This window comes from Alosa sapidissima, chromosome 16, assembly GCF_018492685.1.
Source record: "Alosa sapidissima isolate fAloSap1 chromosome 16, fAloSap1.pri, whole genome shotgun sequence".
NCBI lineage: Eukaryota > Metazoa > Chordata > Actinopteri > Clupeiformes > Clupeidae > Alosa > Alosa sapidissima.
The window spans coordinates 26,309,187-26,324,842 of record NC_055972.1 but is presented as its reverse complement, the minus strand read 5'-3'; the positions used below and the strand labels follow the sequence as shown (position 1 = coordinate 26,324,842).

Below are 15,656 nucleotides of genomic sequence, written 5' to 3'. Positions count from 1 at the left end.
CATATTGCCGGGAGTGGGGCTCAAGCCTGCCTGGGCGTATTCCTCCGGCTGGACTCTTAATTATTTGCTGCTGAGCTCCCTGATCAGACGTTTGACAAGTAATTAATCAGGGAGGATGCGTCGTCGGAGCTGCCGAAAGTTAATTTCCACACCTCAGGCCGAGGAGATGGAAGACCAGAACGCTGGTGGTGGTCAGCACAGACGGCGGCGGTGCTGGTGTGGCCACTGCGCTGCGGTGGACACCACTGATCCCTTTGAACCCCATCCCTCGTTGTTGTTGTTGTTGTTGATGGGGCCAGTACGACCTCCAGCCGGGTGGAGTCCTTGACCACCAGGCAGCGCACATCCTCATGGGGCCTCAGCTGACGCAGGCTGAACTGCGGGCAGCTGGGCACCAGTGCCAGGGAGTGTGGCGGCGGATAGAAGACTGCATCCTCCTGGAGCAGCCCCAGGTGTGTGTCCGTCAGGAAGAACTGAAGCACCACCTGACTGCCTCCACCACCCTTCGCCTCCCCCTCCTTCTCCGACGCGTCGTCACGTCCGCCGAGGACATCAATGTTGGCGCGGTCAGTCTCAGGGCTCAGACGGACAGCGGCGTAGGTCAGCACCCGTACCTGCGTCAGGGCCGGCCGCCGCCGGCCGTCCATGTTGCCGTGCAGCAGGCACACAAGGTGTAGAGGGCCGACTCCAGGAATAGTGCGAGGGCTGGACGGGGTCCAGCTGGGCACAGGTGGCTGCGCTGAGCCAGCAGACAGCCAGGGGGCGCTGTGAGGCCAGAGCTCCATCCGGCAGCACGCTTAGCAGGCAGGGCAGCAGGCTGGACATGGGGAGGGACTGCAGCTGCCGCAGGTGGGGAGGGAAGTCCACTAGGTGCTGGGTCCACACCTGCACCGACGCCGCCATCTGTGCTGCATCAGCCTCTTCAAGTCTCTGACCACGAGTCTTGCTGAGCTGCGGAATCTATTTGAGTTAAACCCGAGGAGCATGGTGGCTTTAGACTGGGCACTGCCTCACTGGGCCAGGCAAGACCTTTCTCCCTGGATGCATGACCACTCTGGAGTGACCCCATCTCACCCAGCACGTCCTGCATCTCACACAGCCTCTGCTCCGCTCTTGTCGGCAGCCGTTCCTTAAATGCCCCCAGCTCACCTCCAGGTTGTCAGCAGCCATTTTCTGCATGGACAGAAGCTCCTTGATGCGGGCCGGAGTTCGGAGCAGGCCGAGGTCTCTGGCCTCGGCGGCGGTGGCAGTGGCCCCAGGGCTGAGGGGGAGCTCCAGCTTCAGGTTCTGCAGGAAGGGCACGTCCGTGACCAGCGAGCACACCTGCATGTAGAGTCTGCCCAGGCCAGGCGCCTGCTGCAGGAGCTGCGCCGGGGGGTTGCGCAGGTGTCGCTCGGCGTCCTTCAGCATGAAGGACATCCAGTTGATCATGCCGCCCCCCGGCGGGGCTGCGTCGGAGCTGGAGCTGAGGTCGGGATGGGAGTCGGAGGCAGAGGAGCCGCCGGCGTGCGGCAGGGCCTGTTTCTGGTCCACCTGCACCTGGGAGCTCTCCACAGACAGCGCCGAGACGCCGCAGTGGTTAAATTGGATCTCCACATGGAGCTTGTCTGCAGTCTCCTGCCTCTGTACCGCCAGGGGTTCGCCAAACAGAGAAAGAGGAAGAGGAGGAAGAGGAAGATCATTTGCCAGCGCCTCTCCCCTTCGCCCGGTCTCACCGTCTTCTGACGGGCTGCCGAGTGGCTCGCCGACTAACAAGGTCCCTCCAGAGCCGCTGGCCAGTGAGAGAGGGAGGTGGCAGACGTCAGGCAGGGGGCCCGGGCGCTCGTTAGAGGCCCCTTCCAGCCCTGCCGTGGCCAATCCAGATCCATCAGCCGGCCTCAGGGCGCTCGGCTCCTGCCCGGCCTGCTGCTGCCGCCGCAACTCCCCCCCCCCCGGCACCAACGCCTCCGAAGCCCTCGCAGCTGATGGATGAGGCAGCCGACTCATGCTGCTTCTGTTGTTCTTGCGAGGATGAGGAGGACAGCGAGGAGGAGGATGAGCATGTCTGAGATGCTTCTTCCCATGGCGGGTGGTCTGCGGCGGGTCTGACACTTCCCACAGGTGTGGGGGGAGCGAGAGAGGCCTCAGGCTCGAAGGCCTGCCGTCCCCCTTCTCCTTCTCCTCCTCCTCCTCCTCCCACCTCCAGCTCGTCCTTTGCGTCCTGGGGAGGAGGGAATGAGGACAGGCCATCTGAGGCATGGCTGGGGACAGCCTGTGGGACAGAGACAGGTAGCGAGTGACATTTAGGGAGAGAGAGAGAGATAGAGAAAGAGAGCGAAGGAGAGAGAGAGAGAAACGGAAAAAACAGAGATACATCTTAAAAATAAAATGCTACGAGTTGCAATTTATGATCAGTCTTGAATCACAGAATTCACTGGGCTGAAATATACACACACACACAGACACACATCTGCACTCCAGAAAGAGACAAATGCGCACACACACACACACACACTGAAATTACTAGCAAAAGCTCTTTCAGAGAGCAATCTCCACTCCACTGAACAGTGATAAAATAGAAAACCATAACATGAGGCGGATATGTTATAAATTGCCATCTCTCCACATCCATCGCCAGTGTTTATTATTGTGAGGATATCCATTTGCTGAGCCACCTGCCTTTCCATCTCTGGCGAGCAGAGACTACACAGAACACTATGATGCACTATGTTGAATAAAGAAAAACAACTATTACATCAGCCTCGAACCCGAGAAAAGAAAGAATAGACCATATAACACCTCTCCAATGAAATTTGCTATAGAACGTGTCAGAACAAAGAGTGACTTGCTGTCGTCAACAGAAGCAGCCAACATGCCCCAAGCCACTATTTGAATATCAAGTGAATTTTTATGTTGCCTCTTTGTTTTTTTTCCGCTTCCTGACAAAAGGCACATATGCAACAGGAGGCGAGATCATGAATAAAATATGGAGGAGAAGGAGATGTGCAAGTGGTGGGTGGCCAGATGAGGTGATGCTCTCTCTCCACGCGTGATTGGAGCAGCCAGGCGGCATTCTTATTTATGAGTCAGAACCCTGCAGGTGTAAACATGGTGCATTTACACACATACACACACACACAGACACACACACACATAGGGAGGGAGAGAGGGAGGGAAAGAGAGAGAGAGAGGATGGCATAATGGTCTGCTTATTAGACCCTCCAGTCACATGACATGCCAGGTCCCATCTCCCTTTGTAATCTAGTTAGCCTAGCTTGTGATGCGTTAGAGCAAAGGAATGTGGAATTGAACGGAATGGAATGGGATGCATGTTAGCATTAGCATTTACTGTAGGCTCTGGAGGCCCAGCCAAGTCTTGAGTATATCAAGCTTCCAACCCCACATGGGCTGCTGTCAGTGGAACATATCGCTGAATAGTGTGGTCCGCTGGAGCTTCTGCTATTTATAATAATGGAGTTAGGAAGATCAGGGAGTTCTAGTCTGGGGTGGGCTGAATATAAATAGCAAGGAAGCCAGTAGCAGATGAGCTAGCTGCTGTGCTGACTTTAGACCTACTCCCGGTCTAGGCTTGTAAAACTGTATAATATAAAGCTGAGCCTTTTTGCTGTCCCTACAAACTAACACTTTAGCAATTTAGGGCTGAATGTGCTTTTCGTGGGTAAATTATGCTAATACTGCAAAATAAACAAGCTAACTATGACTGGTGTTCTTCAGCAAGCCAAGTGGGGGATTACAATCCACTCTATCCCCATTGTCTTGCTGTCCCCTACCTACATGATCAAAAGCACTGTGCTCAAAATATGGATATTGCAATATATTTGGATGGACTCCTTATTGATACAGTATCAAAAAAAAAAAAACTTAAACCTTAAATCAACAGAAAAGTCCACTGTAAGTTTTAAAGTGAATGACTATCAGATTTTAAACAAATTTTTTGAATTTTACTTTTAAGATCTTTGTGGGCCTGAACTGAAGTGTTTTTAAGTTGAGGTTGTTTATAGTTCTTAGCAGATGCTTTTGTCCAAAGTGACTTACAATGACATCAATAAACATTTAAGGCTTTGCCTTCACCATTAACAGAATTATAAAGCCGTGAATTTTTGTTTCGTATAAAGAGTGAATTTTGTTTTAGACATGGTCATTTTTCAGAATCAATATGGATTGTGATACATACAGCTCTGGAAAAAAAAAAAGACACCACTGCACATTTGTCTGATGTCATCCTACGGATGGCGAGTGACATTTGAATGATTTGACGGTCAAATAAAAATTTGTAGTGGTGTGTTAATTTTGAATATGACCGTCAACTCAATCGAATGTGACTCATCAACCGTAAGAGGGCATCAGAAAAATGTGCAGCGGCCTTTTATTTTTTTCCAGAGGTGTATGGCATCGTGGCCTGTGTATCGTGCTTCATATTACATCTTGAGGTTGCAGGCAATACCCAGCCCTAATGGCCAAGAGTATTATGAAATTCACCTCGTACTTAACTCCACACAGTCTGCTGTGGCCAGTTTAAATTACCTCACAGGCCGGCGCTGAGGACCCAGGACTGCTGCAGCCTAGAGCTCCGGCTACCTATACCTCTTCCTCTTCAGTAAGTCCATTAGTCACATAGCTGAATGAGAGGAAACAGTCAAACGAGCGCTCAGGAGCCAACAACAGGAAAGAGAAATAATGTTTCTGTAATTCTATTATGAGCCAAGGAGAGAGGGGAAGAAATGTGTTTCATCTTAATGATATTTACATGGAAGAGGGAGCACAACAGAGCAAAGCAATTAGGTTAATATTCAAATCCCCTCAGCCAGAGTCTTTGTTTTGAAAGGCAATTCAAATTAATTGCAGTGGCGTGACACTGAAGACTTCAAACTGTTTGAATGCAAAAATAATAAATAACAAATAAACAAAGCTTGAGTGGCAAATGCCCATATTTCCATAGCCATCTCTTAAATGTGAATGGAGTAGCCCAAATGTCTGAATGCGATTAGGGGGGCACTCAACTAGCTGTGAAATTAAATAGAATCTGGGCACGTAGATGTGAGGATTAATGCAGAGTGGCGAAAAAAGCACTGGCTTTTTCTGAGGGAAGTGTCTGTGTGTGTGTGTGGTGTGTGTGTGTGTGTGTGTGTGTGTGTGGAGCGTCTCCTGTTCAGCTCAGTGTGACTTGTGACAGAAACGCAGCAGCATTTATCCAGCATGGGGTTTCTAATGCAGGGCGGCGGATGGTTGGGGTAATGTGTAGATCAAGGCCTCCCAGTGGACCGAGACTCGGCACAGCGTGAAAGCAAAACAGGAAGAAAAAAAAAAAAAAAAAAGAGAGAGAGAGAGAAAGAGAGCTTAAGGGGCAACAGAGAGCATTCCTAGCTCCTGTCCATGGGCAAAGTCAAGGATACCCCGCCTGGTCTCGAATACAGACTCTCTGGTCAGCTTCACTAGAACACCCCACGCTCTCACTGCCTGACACAGAGGACACTGTCCACCCTCTCCAGCATAGCAAACAGCCCGGAGGATCTCTCCAGATCTCTCCACACACCTGAGGAAGACTCCAGATGCATGATTTTAAGTTTCTTGGCTCTGAATGTAGGCTAACAACTGAAGTAGGCCTAGTCTGGTGCCCTCTTTCTCTGTCATGCTTTCGATTTCGAGTTTTGACAATGAGCAGCAGGAACAAATTGAACCCACGTAAACGACAATATAGGCTATAGGCCTACTATCCGTCAGTTATGCTTTAACCCCGTTTTTTAATGCTGCCTAACAGAACATCCAGCTGAACTATAGTTATGAACACTACTTTAATCATTTCCATTTTTAATTTTACGCACATATTTCATTTGCGGGAGTGCAGTGAATCATCGGTTTGTCCCGCACCCGCGAACGCACCTCTCTCATCCTGCCCGCTCCAGCAAAGAGCTTTCAAAAGTTGTCCCGCGCCGCACTCGGGACTCGCGGGTCCGCGGGAGTGCAGACCCCTACCACATACCAAATAGTAAAGGAAGAGCTTTGCGAGTGTGCACTTGGATCCAGCACAACACACTTTGCTCTGGTTCACCAGAACACATCACTCTCAACCCCAGCACCTCCAGCATAGCAAACAGCCCGGAGGATGTCTGTCTGATCATCTGCACTTTACCTCAGCTGGGCACGGATGTCCTCGACTGAGTCTCCATTCAGACCAGCACCTGATGCCGCACTCCAGCCTGCGTGATGACTACTTCTGAGCTGCCCTGCCCTCGTCTCATCCTGCCGCTGCTCAGGGGGACGCTCCTCCTGTGGCATGATGGGAAGGCTGTGATCCTCTTTTTCCTCCTTCCTCCTCTGCTCCTCCACCACCTGACCCTCCACCACCTCTGACGTCCACTCAGACGTCTGAGCGGTCAGATTGTCATGGTTGTGCTTCGATTCCACATTCTCTCCACTCCTCAGTGCTGTCAGATCCCCCGTGTTGCAGAAAAAAAAAAAAGTTTTAAACAATATCAAAAACAATGTAGACAGGTTTTCATAGAAGATCTCACGCTATGCTTCACAGTAGCCTCAGATGTACTGAATGGAAACTTGAATTAAATACACATATCGAATAGCAGGGGAGAGAGCTTTTTAAAGTCACTCTCAACACACACAGAATGCTAAGTAGCCTTCCTCGAGTTCAGCTGAGTCTAGACAGGAGGCGGGAATGCTATTTGCAGTCAGTCAGGGCGAGGATTACATGCGGTAGAAAATTATGAAATCATCACTGGAGGGACGGTGTGTGAAAATTACAAACATAATGCTGTGTGAGGCAGCGGCTCCCAGGCTTCTCACACACACACACACACACACAATCAAACACGCAAGCACACATGCGCACGTACACACACACACACACACACAGTGTCACACATGCACACACAAGCATGCGCACGCACACACGCACACACACACACACACACACACCAGGGCAAGCACACTGTCCTCAAGGTTGGGCTGTTAATAAACGCCTGTCCAAAGTTGGGGTTGGAGTGCCACTGAAGGCTCTCTCTGACTGTCTGAGACAAATTACTGCTTTCAGAATGAAGCACTGAGAACAGAACACAGGGTTGAGAGACCAGGAGCGGGGAAAAGGAAAGGAGGAGACAGGGAGGATGAGAGAGAGAGAGAGAGAGAGAGAGAGAGGGGGGGGGGGGGAGAATGAGAGAGAAGAAAGAAGAGAGGGGGGAAAGGAAAGAGAGAGAGAGAGAGAGAGAGAAGAGAGAGGGAGAGAAGAGAGAGAGAGAGAGAGAAGAGAGAGGGAGAGAGAGAGAGAGAGAGAGAGAGAGAGAGAGAGAGAGAGAGAGAGAGAGAGAGAGAAGAGAGGGGGAGAGAAGAGAGAGAGAGAGAGAGAGAGAAGAGAGAGAGAGAGAGAGAGAGAGGGGGAAAGGAAGGAGGGAAAGGAATGAGAGAGAAAGACAGTGAAAAGAAGAGAGAATGAAGTAAAGGGGAGAAAAATGATGGATAAAATAAACGGAAAGATGGCCATCAAAAGGCCCAGTTGAACCAGTTTCTTCAGTGCCAAGCTCTAGAGTGTGGGGCTGATGTAAGCCTTTAACGCCTGTTTCATGCTTTACTACAGGCTCCTTAAAACATAGCGTCGTACAGTATGTACAAACAGACCACACATGAATTAAAGCACAAGGTCTAGCTAGAGCTGACTCTGTCGACTCTGAAGAAAACGCATTGGCGTCGAAATGTTAGTCGGTTTGCACTAGGCTAATAAAAAAATTCACTTAAAGCGTTTTGCGCTCCGGTCCTGCTCCTTGGTTCTAGACCATTGGTTTCCTCTTTTGACTTCTGCGTCTTGTTCCGTGAGCACCAACCAGGCTGAAGAGCAAGTGACCCCCCTCTAATGAATTAAAGCACATTTGCCTAGCACAGGAGGGCTGTGAGGCAAGCACTGCTATTTTTACTCATGCATATGCATTAATGGGAAGGTCGTGGGAGTATGTCGCAAAAACGGAAGAAGTGTTAATAGCGATTGATTAGGTATTCTGGCATATGTCTGAAAACAGTGCACGTCTGTTTTCAGGTGAAATGTTTCTGCCCTTTAAAAGCAGGTCTAATCCACAGTGTGGTTGCATACATCAATAGGAGAGACTTTCAGAAACAATAGAAGCAGTATTCAGCAAACCAGTTCTGCTACTTTGAGCAAAACAACTTTTACTTATGTTTGCCTTTTAATGTATTACTTTTACTATTTCACGTCATTCCTTTCCCTACAGTATGCCTGCTAGACTATTACACCAAGTCATAGTATTTTTTAAGTTGAATAGAATTACTTCCCTGCTTTATCTTGCTGTTTGATTATTTCATGATTATTATGATTCATGATTATGATTATTTCATTTGCTAAACTTGTTATTTCTTTTTAGTCATGTGCCATTGTTCCTATTTAAATGTGTGTGTGACTGAATGATGATCGGTGAGTTGTGGGCACTGTAAGGCGGTGACTAACGCTGTTTGCCTGATTAAGTGAATGCTTAATGAATTCCACGTAACCTGGCAAGGCACTACGTGCGTTTCTTGTGGATGGACAAAGGTGCTAATTATGCTTCCTTTGTTGGTATATATATGGCTTTTGATTTGCTGGTTTGATTTTTAATTTGCCAGCATGGTTTTTAATTTGCTGTTTTGATTTTGGATTTACGGTTGTGGTTTTTGATTTGTGGTTGTGTTTTGCACTTCAGGGCCACCGTACATATCTGCCCCTCAGTGCCCAGGAGGCCAGGCAAAAGAGCAGGGTCTTACACATTTATTACAGTACACTTTAATTACAATGTCATTATTATTTTTTTACACCAAGCTTTACACCAGTTCACATTTAGTTTTTTTCTATGCCCCCCCCCCCCCCCCTTTTTTTGTTTAAAACACACACATACTACCCTACAGGTTTTCCCTCACACCCAGCACCCGTCTGTTCCGACACAATTGGCCAGCACACTCTAGGCTATGATGCTCCCATAAAAGATCAATTTCCCCTCACCTAACCCTAACCCTAACCTCTAACCCTAATCCTAATCCTAACCCATAATCCTAACCCTAACTTTTTAGGACAAAAACCTAATGTCACTTAATAACAGAAGCGTTATGACATAAACGTTTATGACTTGTTTATGACACGTTCATGACAGTGTCATATCACTCTTATGTCGATACTGTCAAGTAAAGTGTAACTATGTCTTTCTGTTACATATCAAATCAAATGCTTTTTTGGGGGAGAATATAGATGTAAAAAATAAAGAGATTCAGAATGGTTTGTGATTTTTCAGACTGCTTGAAGGATGAGACAAGAAGATTATTTTGAACAATTGAAATGCACCTCCCTGCATGGTTAAAATTCTTCCGTTACTGCCAGGTGCAGGGAAGCACTCGACTAGCAACAGGAACGGCAGCTTAAAAGTGTGCCTCCTGTTTGCTCTGAACAAACTGCTCATTTTTTACCTTGATGTTTCTTTGCCTAGAAGGGACATGCTTTATCTCGGTCTGAACTCCCTCTTCACAATTAACGGAGGCATATGTGTTTCCCAGCAGGCTTTAGCCGACGCTGACGGGGCAAAGTTAGCTCGCCGCTCATTATCGAACACACTACCGCCTCTTCCAAATGCTGAGGACGCTTTTAGCAGTGTCGAGCCAATTTACCGTGCTCGGTATTAGCGGCGGTACAAGGCAGCAGCGCTGATTGGGCGTCTGGCAAAGGACGGCAAGAGATGGATGGTGTTGGGGGCCTGGCAGGGAAGCAATATGGATGCTTGAAAGGGTCTGAGGAAACTTGATTGGCTGAGGCATCAGAATAAAGGAGACAGAGGGGGAGAGAGAGAGGGGAGGAGGGAGAGAAAGAAAGAATGGGAAATGCATTCCAAGTTTTGTTTGTTAAAAACTACTTTTTCCTTTGAGTCTCTCATTATGAAAAAAACATTAAAGAAGAAGAAGAAGAAGAAGAAAATCTGTGCCAAAGGCGTCGCTGTTCAAGCATGAAATGAGCCTCGCTTTCTCTCACAGTCAAATTAAATATCTGTACTTCTTCATTGGTGTAACTGGATATATAAATAGCGTTTATCATTTGAAGAAGTTTAATCCTGGATCAGAAAGTGATTTGTTGTTGGAAAAAAAAAAAACAGGTTGAGAGAAGAGTGCTAGTGATAGTTTGGGAAACTAAAAATACATCTCTCATCCTGGCACTGCAGGCCTGGGGCTCTCATGAGTGGGTGGAAGTTAATGGTATTTTTTTCGGCGCTAACACATAACACTCCCTGCTGCCATTTATTGCAGCAATCGAGGACATCACTGGCAACATAAATCCTAACTGTCTGCCACCCCCACCACGCCACCCTCCATCGCTTTTCTCCTTTCTAGCCACCATTATTTCAACCCATCTCCATCTCATCTGCGTCTCCAATCCAACAGGAAATTGCATGTCAGACTTAAGCATGAGATCGTTGGAACAAAGCTGACAACCGCGGGTGGAAAAACCACAGCTCAAGGTCCGGCCCCTCAGTCACCTCCATCTCCCTCAGAGCTGGCATTCAGCATTGTCTCTCTGTGGAGTGACATTCAGACATTCAGACCCATGGGAGTAAATTTCATCCAGGATTTTCCTTCCTGCTCAAAGAGCGTGCTTGTGAAAACAGACATTTAGGCTTGGTGTGTGATGCTTTAAGAGTCAGCTCCAGTGGTGGAATGTAACGAAGTACAAATACTTCGTTACTGTACTTAAGTAAATATTCCACGTATTTGTACTTTACTTAAGTAGAATTTATAGTGCATACTTTTGACGTTTACTTCGTTACATTTTACAGCAATTATTTGTACTTTTACTCCGTTACATTTTTACAACACCATCGTTCCTTTTTACGATACATTTTATGATCAGATTTTTATTCTCTCTGACAAACACGTTTGTTTTACCAGGGGGCGGGGTTGCTACCACAGGTTCTGGAGCGCTACGTGCCCAGCTTCTAAATCTTTGAAACATAAGCTTCTAGTCTAGACCAGGCAAAGCGTGAGCTTGTAGCCATCTGCATTCGGTAGGCTATATTCACCAGACCCATGGCTACACTGGACATGCAACTGTGTTCTCTGCCTTTCTCTGTCTGTTATCTGCAGCGTTAGGGCCTCCTCTCCGATGAGATTGCTATCCGCGTATCAGCGAAGTTACAGGCTATGCCCATGCTTCTGTCACACGTCTGATCATTTGCGGCACAAATAAATGGTAGACTATTATAGAACCGCTGGCCGGAAAAAAAACGTAGCATTTTCCAGATTAGAAAATATTTCTTAATTGTGTGTGATCAAATAAAGAGGCATAGCCTACAATTGGGGGGGTAGAAATGTGAGCGCTCATTCAATGTCTATGTGCGTCTGCGCAAGTGAAACTGAACCTAATCATAAAGACACCTTTCTCAGCAACTTTTCTGTTCAATCAGCAGAATTGGCATTACGATCCACCCGACGTTTCCCTGGTCTACCCCGTTAAACTTCAGGCTGAATGATATACTCAGCAGATCACCCTAGTAGATAACCAGAATTACAGTCTCTAGAATTGTAGGTCAGAATGTAAACTGGGCCACAGATGGTAAGCACAATTGCATTAGCTTAAAACTATCTAGTCGAATATAGCCTAACCTAAAACTAGTTTAATTAAAATGCCACAGCCCATACTATTTTTTCTTTTAGAATATAGATATTAAGAGAATAAATCATTATGCAAATACTTTTACTTTTAATACTCAAAGTACATTTAAAAGCAGGTACTTTTTACTTTTACTTAAGTAGGGTTGTCATTGTGGTACTTTTACTAAAGTAAATATTTCTCTGTGTATTTGTACTTTTATTTAAGTACTGAGATTCAGTACTTCCTCCACCACTGGTCAGCTCTACAAACAAATGTCTCTGGTGCACAATAAAACTGTAAAGAGACACTGAATTCCTCATTCATTCTACCAACCATGCTTATAATAAGACACAGACCATAGACCTTGTGTAATTTGACATTCAGGTTCTGGCAAGGTGTTGTAGCCTGAAACAACAATATATCATAAGAAAGGATAATACTTAGATCTAGATGTCAGAAAGCGTTAGTCTTGTTTACCTGAATAGATGTGTCTATTCTACTAGCACCAGTTAGCAGTTAGTCAAATATGTTGCTGTGTGGGTGTAAATGTAACCTGTTGACACATCTGCCAGTGGAGGGAAGCTGTGGTTTCTTCCAGAAAAGGTGAGAGGCATCTGCTCCTCTGCCTAATGAAAGACACACACTTCTTATCCTAAGAACACAGACACATACATGCTTGCACATATACACCCCACGCACCCTCATTACTCCAATCCTCAGAACCACACAAACACACACACACACACCTTCTCTGAGGGCCTGACCATAAGCATGCTAGTGAGTTGGCTAACGGCCCCAGAGATGGACACCGTTTTCAGCTCATCATCATATGCCTGTTCGCCATCACCCTAACAAAGCTGCAAACTGACGACAGCTGCAGCGAACACAAAACCATGGCATACACTTGTCTTTGACAAAAACAAAAAACAAAAACAAACCCAACAACAACAACATAAAAAAACAACAGAGATGCACTACACTTGAATTAACATTTGGCAAGGACAGTCAATGTTGCTGATCATCATAGTGAATTATTAAACACCTAATGCAAAGATAAACACAGGAGATACACGCGCCTCTGCCGACGAGAACAATCCACTCGACTCATCTGGAAAACATCAAACAGCAAAACTGACGTTCGCAATCGGCTTTGAACAACAAAGTCAAAGACAGCCAAACAAAACATTTTGTAAACAGAGATGCGGCACAGGAACAATTAGAACGACAGAGGACATTTCTGGCATTGTCTCCACAGCGGGCCATGGAAGAGAGAGAGAGAGAGAGAGAGAGAGAGAGAGAGAGAGAGAGAGAGAGAGAGTGTATGTGAGATGCAGAGGCATGAATATGCATTGGGTCTCTCTCGGCTATGGCTGTAAACTGGCATGTCAGAAATAACCTCTCCTCAGTTGGGAGTGTGAGGCACTTTGTTGTCACCATCACACGCACAGGCACACACACACACACACACACACACACACACACACACACACACACAGATACACAAAAAAACTAATAGAAATACACACAAGCATGCTTTAGCACACAACACACACACACTGTGTTGATCAGATTGCACTTAGCTGGCACTCTCTCACTCTGGTCCCCTCCCTCACCCCAGTGTGATGTACTTTAGGTTGTCAGATAAGAGAGACTTTCTAAGCACAAACACAACCAACACAAGTACACAGATGGAGTGCTGCTCCACACACACACACACACAACAACGAGAAGGTTATCTGTTCAAAGGTGATATACTGCATGGGTGTATCCATGAGTTCATCAGTAAAATGCTCAAGCTGTTATTACAATTCAAACCATCTATCCTCCAACTTAAAGGACAAGCAAACCCAACTTTCGATGGAGACCAAAACAATGTTAAAGGATTATTCCGGTATTTAGCACTTTGAGTCCCTTTTCTGGTTTGTTTTGGATGAACTAGAGTGGTAGACACCGAAATTTTGACGATGTCTCGACTTTTCTGACTTGTTTTGAATCGCCTTTACTGCTTCAGAGTGGATGCCTATGGGCATGCACAAACATGTCCTTAAAATAACCCTTAACGTTAGTTCGTTAAGTGGTTAGTGGTGTTCGTTGATTATTAAAAACAAATATATCGGCGCAATGTATGATTTCCAGCCGTGTTATTTCCTTTTGTGGAACTATTTTTTCAGATACCTCACAACCGTGTATAAACTTCCGCTCAATATTTGAGCCTGAAGCATAGACAGTAAAAGAAGGTCTCGCGGAAAGACTACAACCAAATGTAAACAGCCCCCGTTTCCGTTTCCGGTGGCGCAGTAATATCAACGTATTGTGTATTGCAGTATTGAGTAAGACCAGAATATGCATTTACAACTAAACAGCACATAGCATAGTCTTCACAGAAGTGCAATGATATTTTGAGCCTTGTCAGTGGTTTAAAGACATAACTTGCTGACCCTCAAGGCTACAGTATCGCTGCATGCTATTTCCTGTCTTACTCAAAACTACTCTGATTAACATTGTTTTGGTCCCAAACAGTTTACACTTGTCATCCAAAAATAGACTAGACCTGGGTTGTTCTGAGACTGGAGTTGTCCTTTAAATGGCTGAATGGGGTTGTTGTGGGCAAATTAGGTTCCAAATAGCAGGAAATGCCTTTACTCCCTTCCTCATGGCACTGGCTCTGTCTCAAAGCATGTACTGAAATCAGACTCAGGGTCTCACTGCTTGTTGCGGGTCGGCATGGCACTTTCCAGTGAAGCAGCTATATTTCAGACTGAGCAGCGTGGAGTTCCATGAGAGGGGAGCTGGTTTACTCGGATCGGAAATAAGGAAAGGCAGATACTGGAAAATGGGGATTCTTGGAATCAGTGTGAAAGTGAACTACAGTGTAAGTTGAGTATGAGCATGCCACACGCATGTGGCTACATGAGGGGTTGGAGGCCATGGAAACTCTATATGCTAATTACGCTAAGAAATCACATTAAAGCACTGGGGATGATGATGATGATGATGATCCAAAGATGGAATTACCTGAGTGGGTAGAGATTAGTGTGTTGATGTAAGAAAAAGAGCAAAGTATGTCATGAAGAAGTGAGGATGTCAAGAGTAAAGACAAGAACATTGTTCCTAACTCACCCAGATATGTGCCGCGTGGCCTTGGACAGCATCTCTGACAAGCCAGAGAGATCTTTGATCAGCAGACCACTCCATCAGAAATGAAAGATAAACTCTTAGTTTATGAGCGTATCTCACATACATTTCACTTGATTACAATAGTACTATTACTTACTTTATGCCTGAGAGTTATGGTACTTTTAGCTTTTACTGTGTATTGCCATGGCACACACATTTGTTTGAAACAGTCATGCCACCACACACATCCTCTTCTCTACATGTAAAAAAAAGTAAAACTAACAAAAACTGTATTGTAAAAAAGTAAATTCTCATCTCTGGCAAAATCACAGGCAGCTGTTGGCAATTCCCCTGCAGTTCTGCATCATTTAATCAAATAGAAACGGGTGGGAGGACAATATGTGTCCAAATGACGACTGGAATGACCTTGTGAGAAACCCAAGCCACATGCTCGAAGCTGACGCCACGTAGAACCGAGCCCGACCACACGGAGCAGCACATTTAAGAGAATACACCCACACGACCCTGACTTTCTAAGACTGTCATCTCTGCAAGAATAATCTACTACAGACAATAATGACAGCATGGGTGTCTGCAGCCTTTGACAGACATACTGCGCACATTAAAAATAATCACCTTCTCAGTTTTACTCTTAGAGAGAGCAGACTGCCGACGTTGTGCAGCCAAGCGAAGTGTTAATGGATACAATCAGAGTCTAAAAAACAAGAATGCGTCATCTGGAGGCAAATGCTCAGCTAATGTCGATTTATGTAAAAGGAAAGTTTTGGGACACTTGAACTTACTTGCATGTTGTTTGATTTTAATGACAGACCTTCAATTAAACTTCTAAAGAAAAAAAAACAACTAAATCAGCTATACCAACCATACTGAGAGCTTTGTAAACAAACAATCACTCTGG

The 15,656-nt window shown here is 46.0% G+C and overlaps 1 protein-coding gene across 2 annotated transcripts in view; it reads right to left on the bottom strand.

The window, feature by feature from the left end:
* Positions 1-977: 977 nt before the first annotated feature.
* Positions 978-15,656, bottom strand: part of kif16bb (kinesin family member 16Bb) — a 53,589-nt gene continuing 38,910 nt past the window's right edge. For both annotated transcript variants that reach the window (XM_042065804.1, XM_042065805.1), the window contains 4 exons: positions 14,741-14,809; positions 12,174-12,246; positions 6,131-6,425; positions 978-2,251 (listed from right to left, as the gene is read on the bottom strand). In XM_042065804.1, the coding sequence (XP_041921738.1) occupies positions 994-2,251; positions 6,131-6,425; positions 12,174-12,246; positions 14,741-14,809 (1,695 nt within the window). In that variant the 3' untranslated portion in view covers positions 978-993. The remainder of the gene's footprint in view (positions 2,252-6,130; positions 6,426-12,173; positions 12,247-14,740; positions 14,810-15,656) is intronic.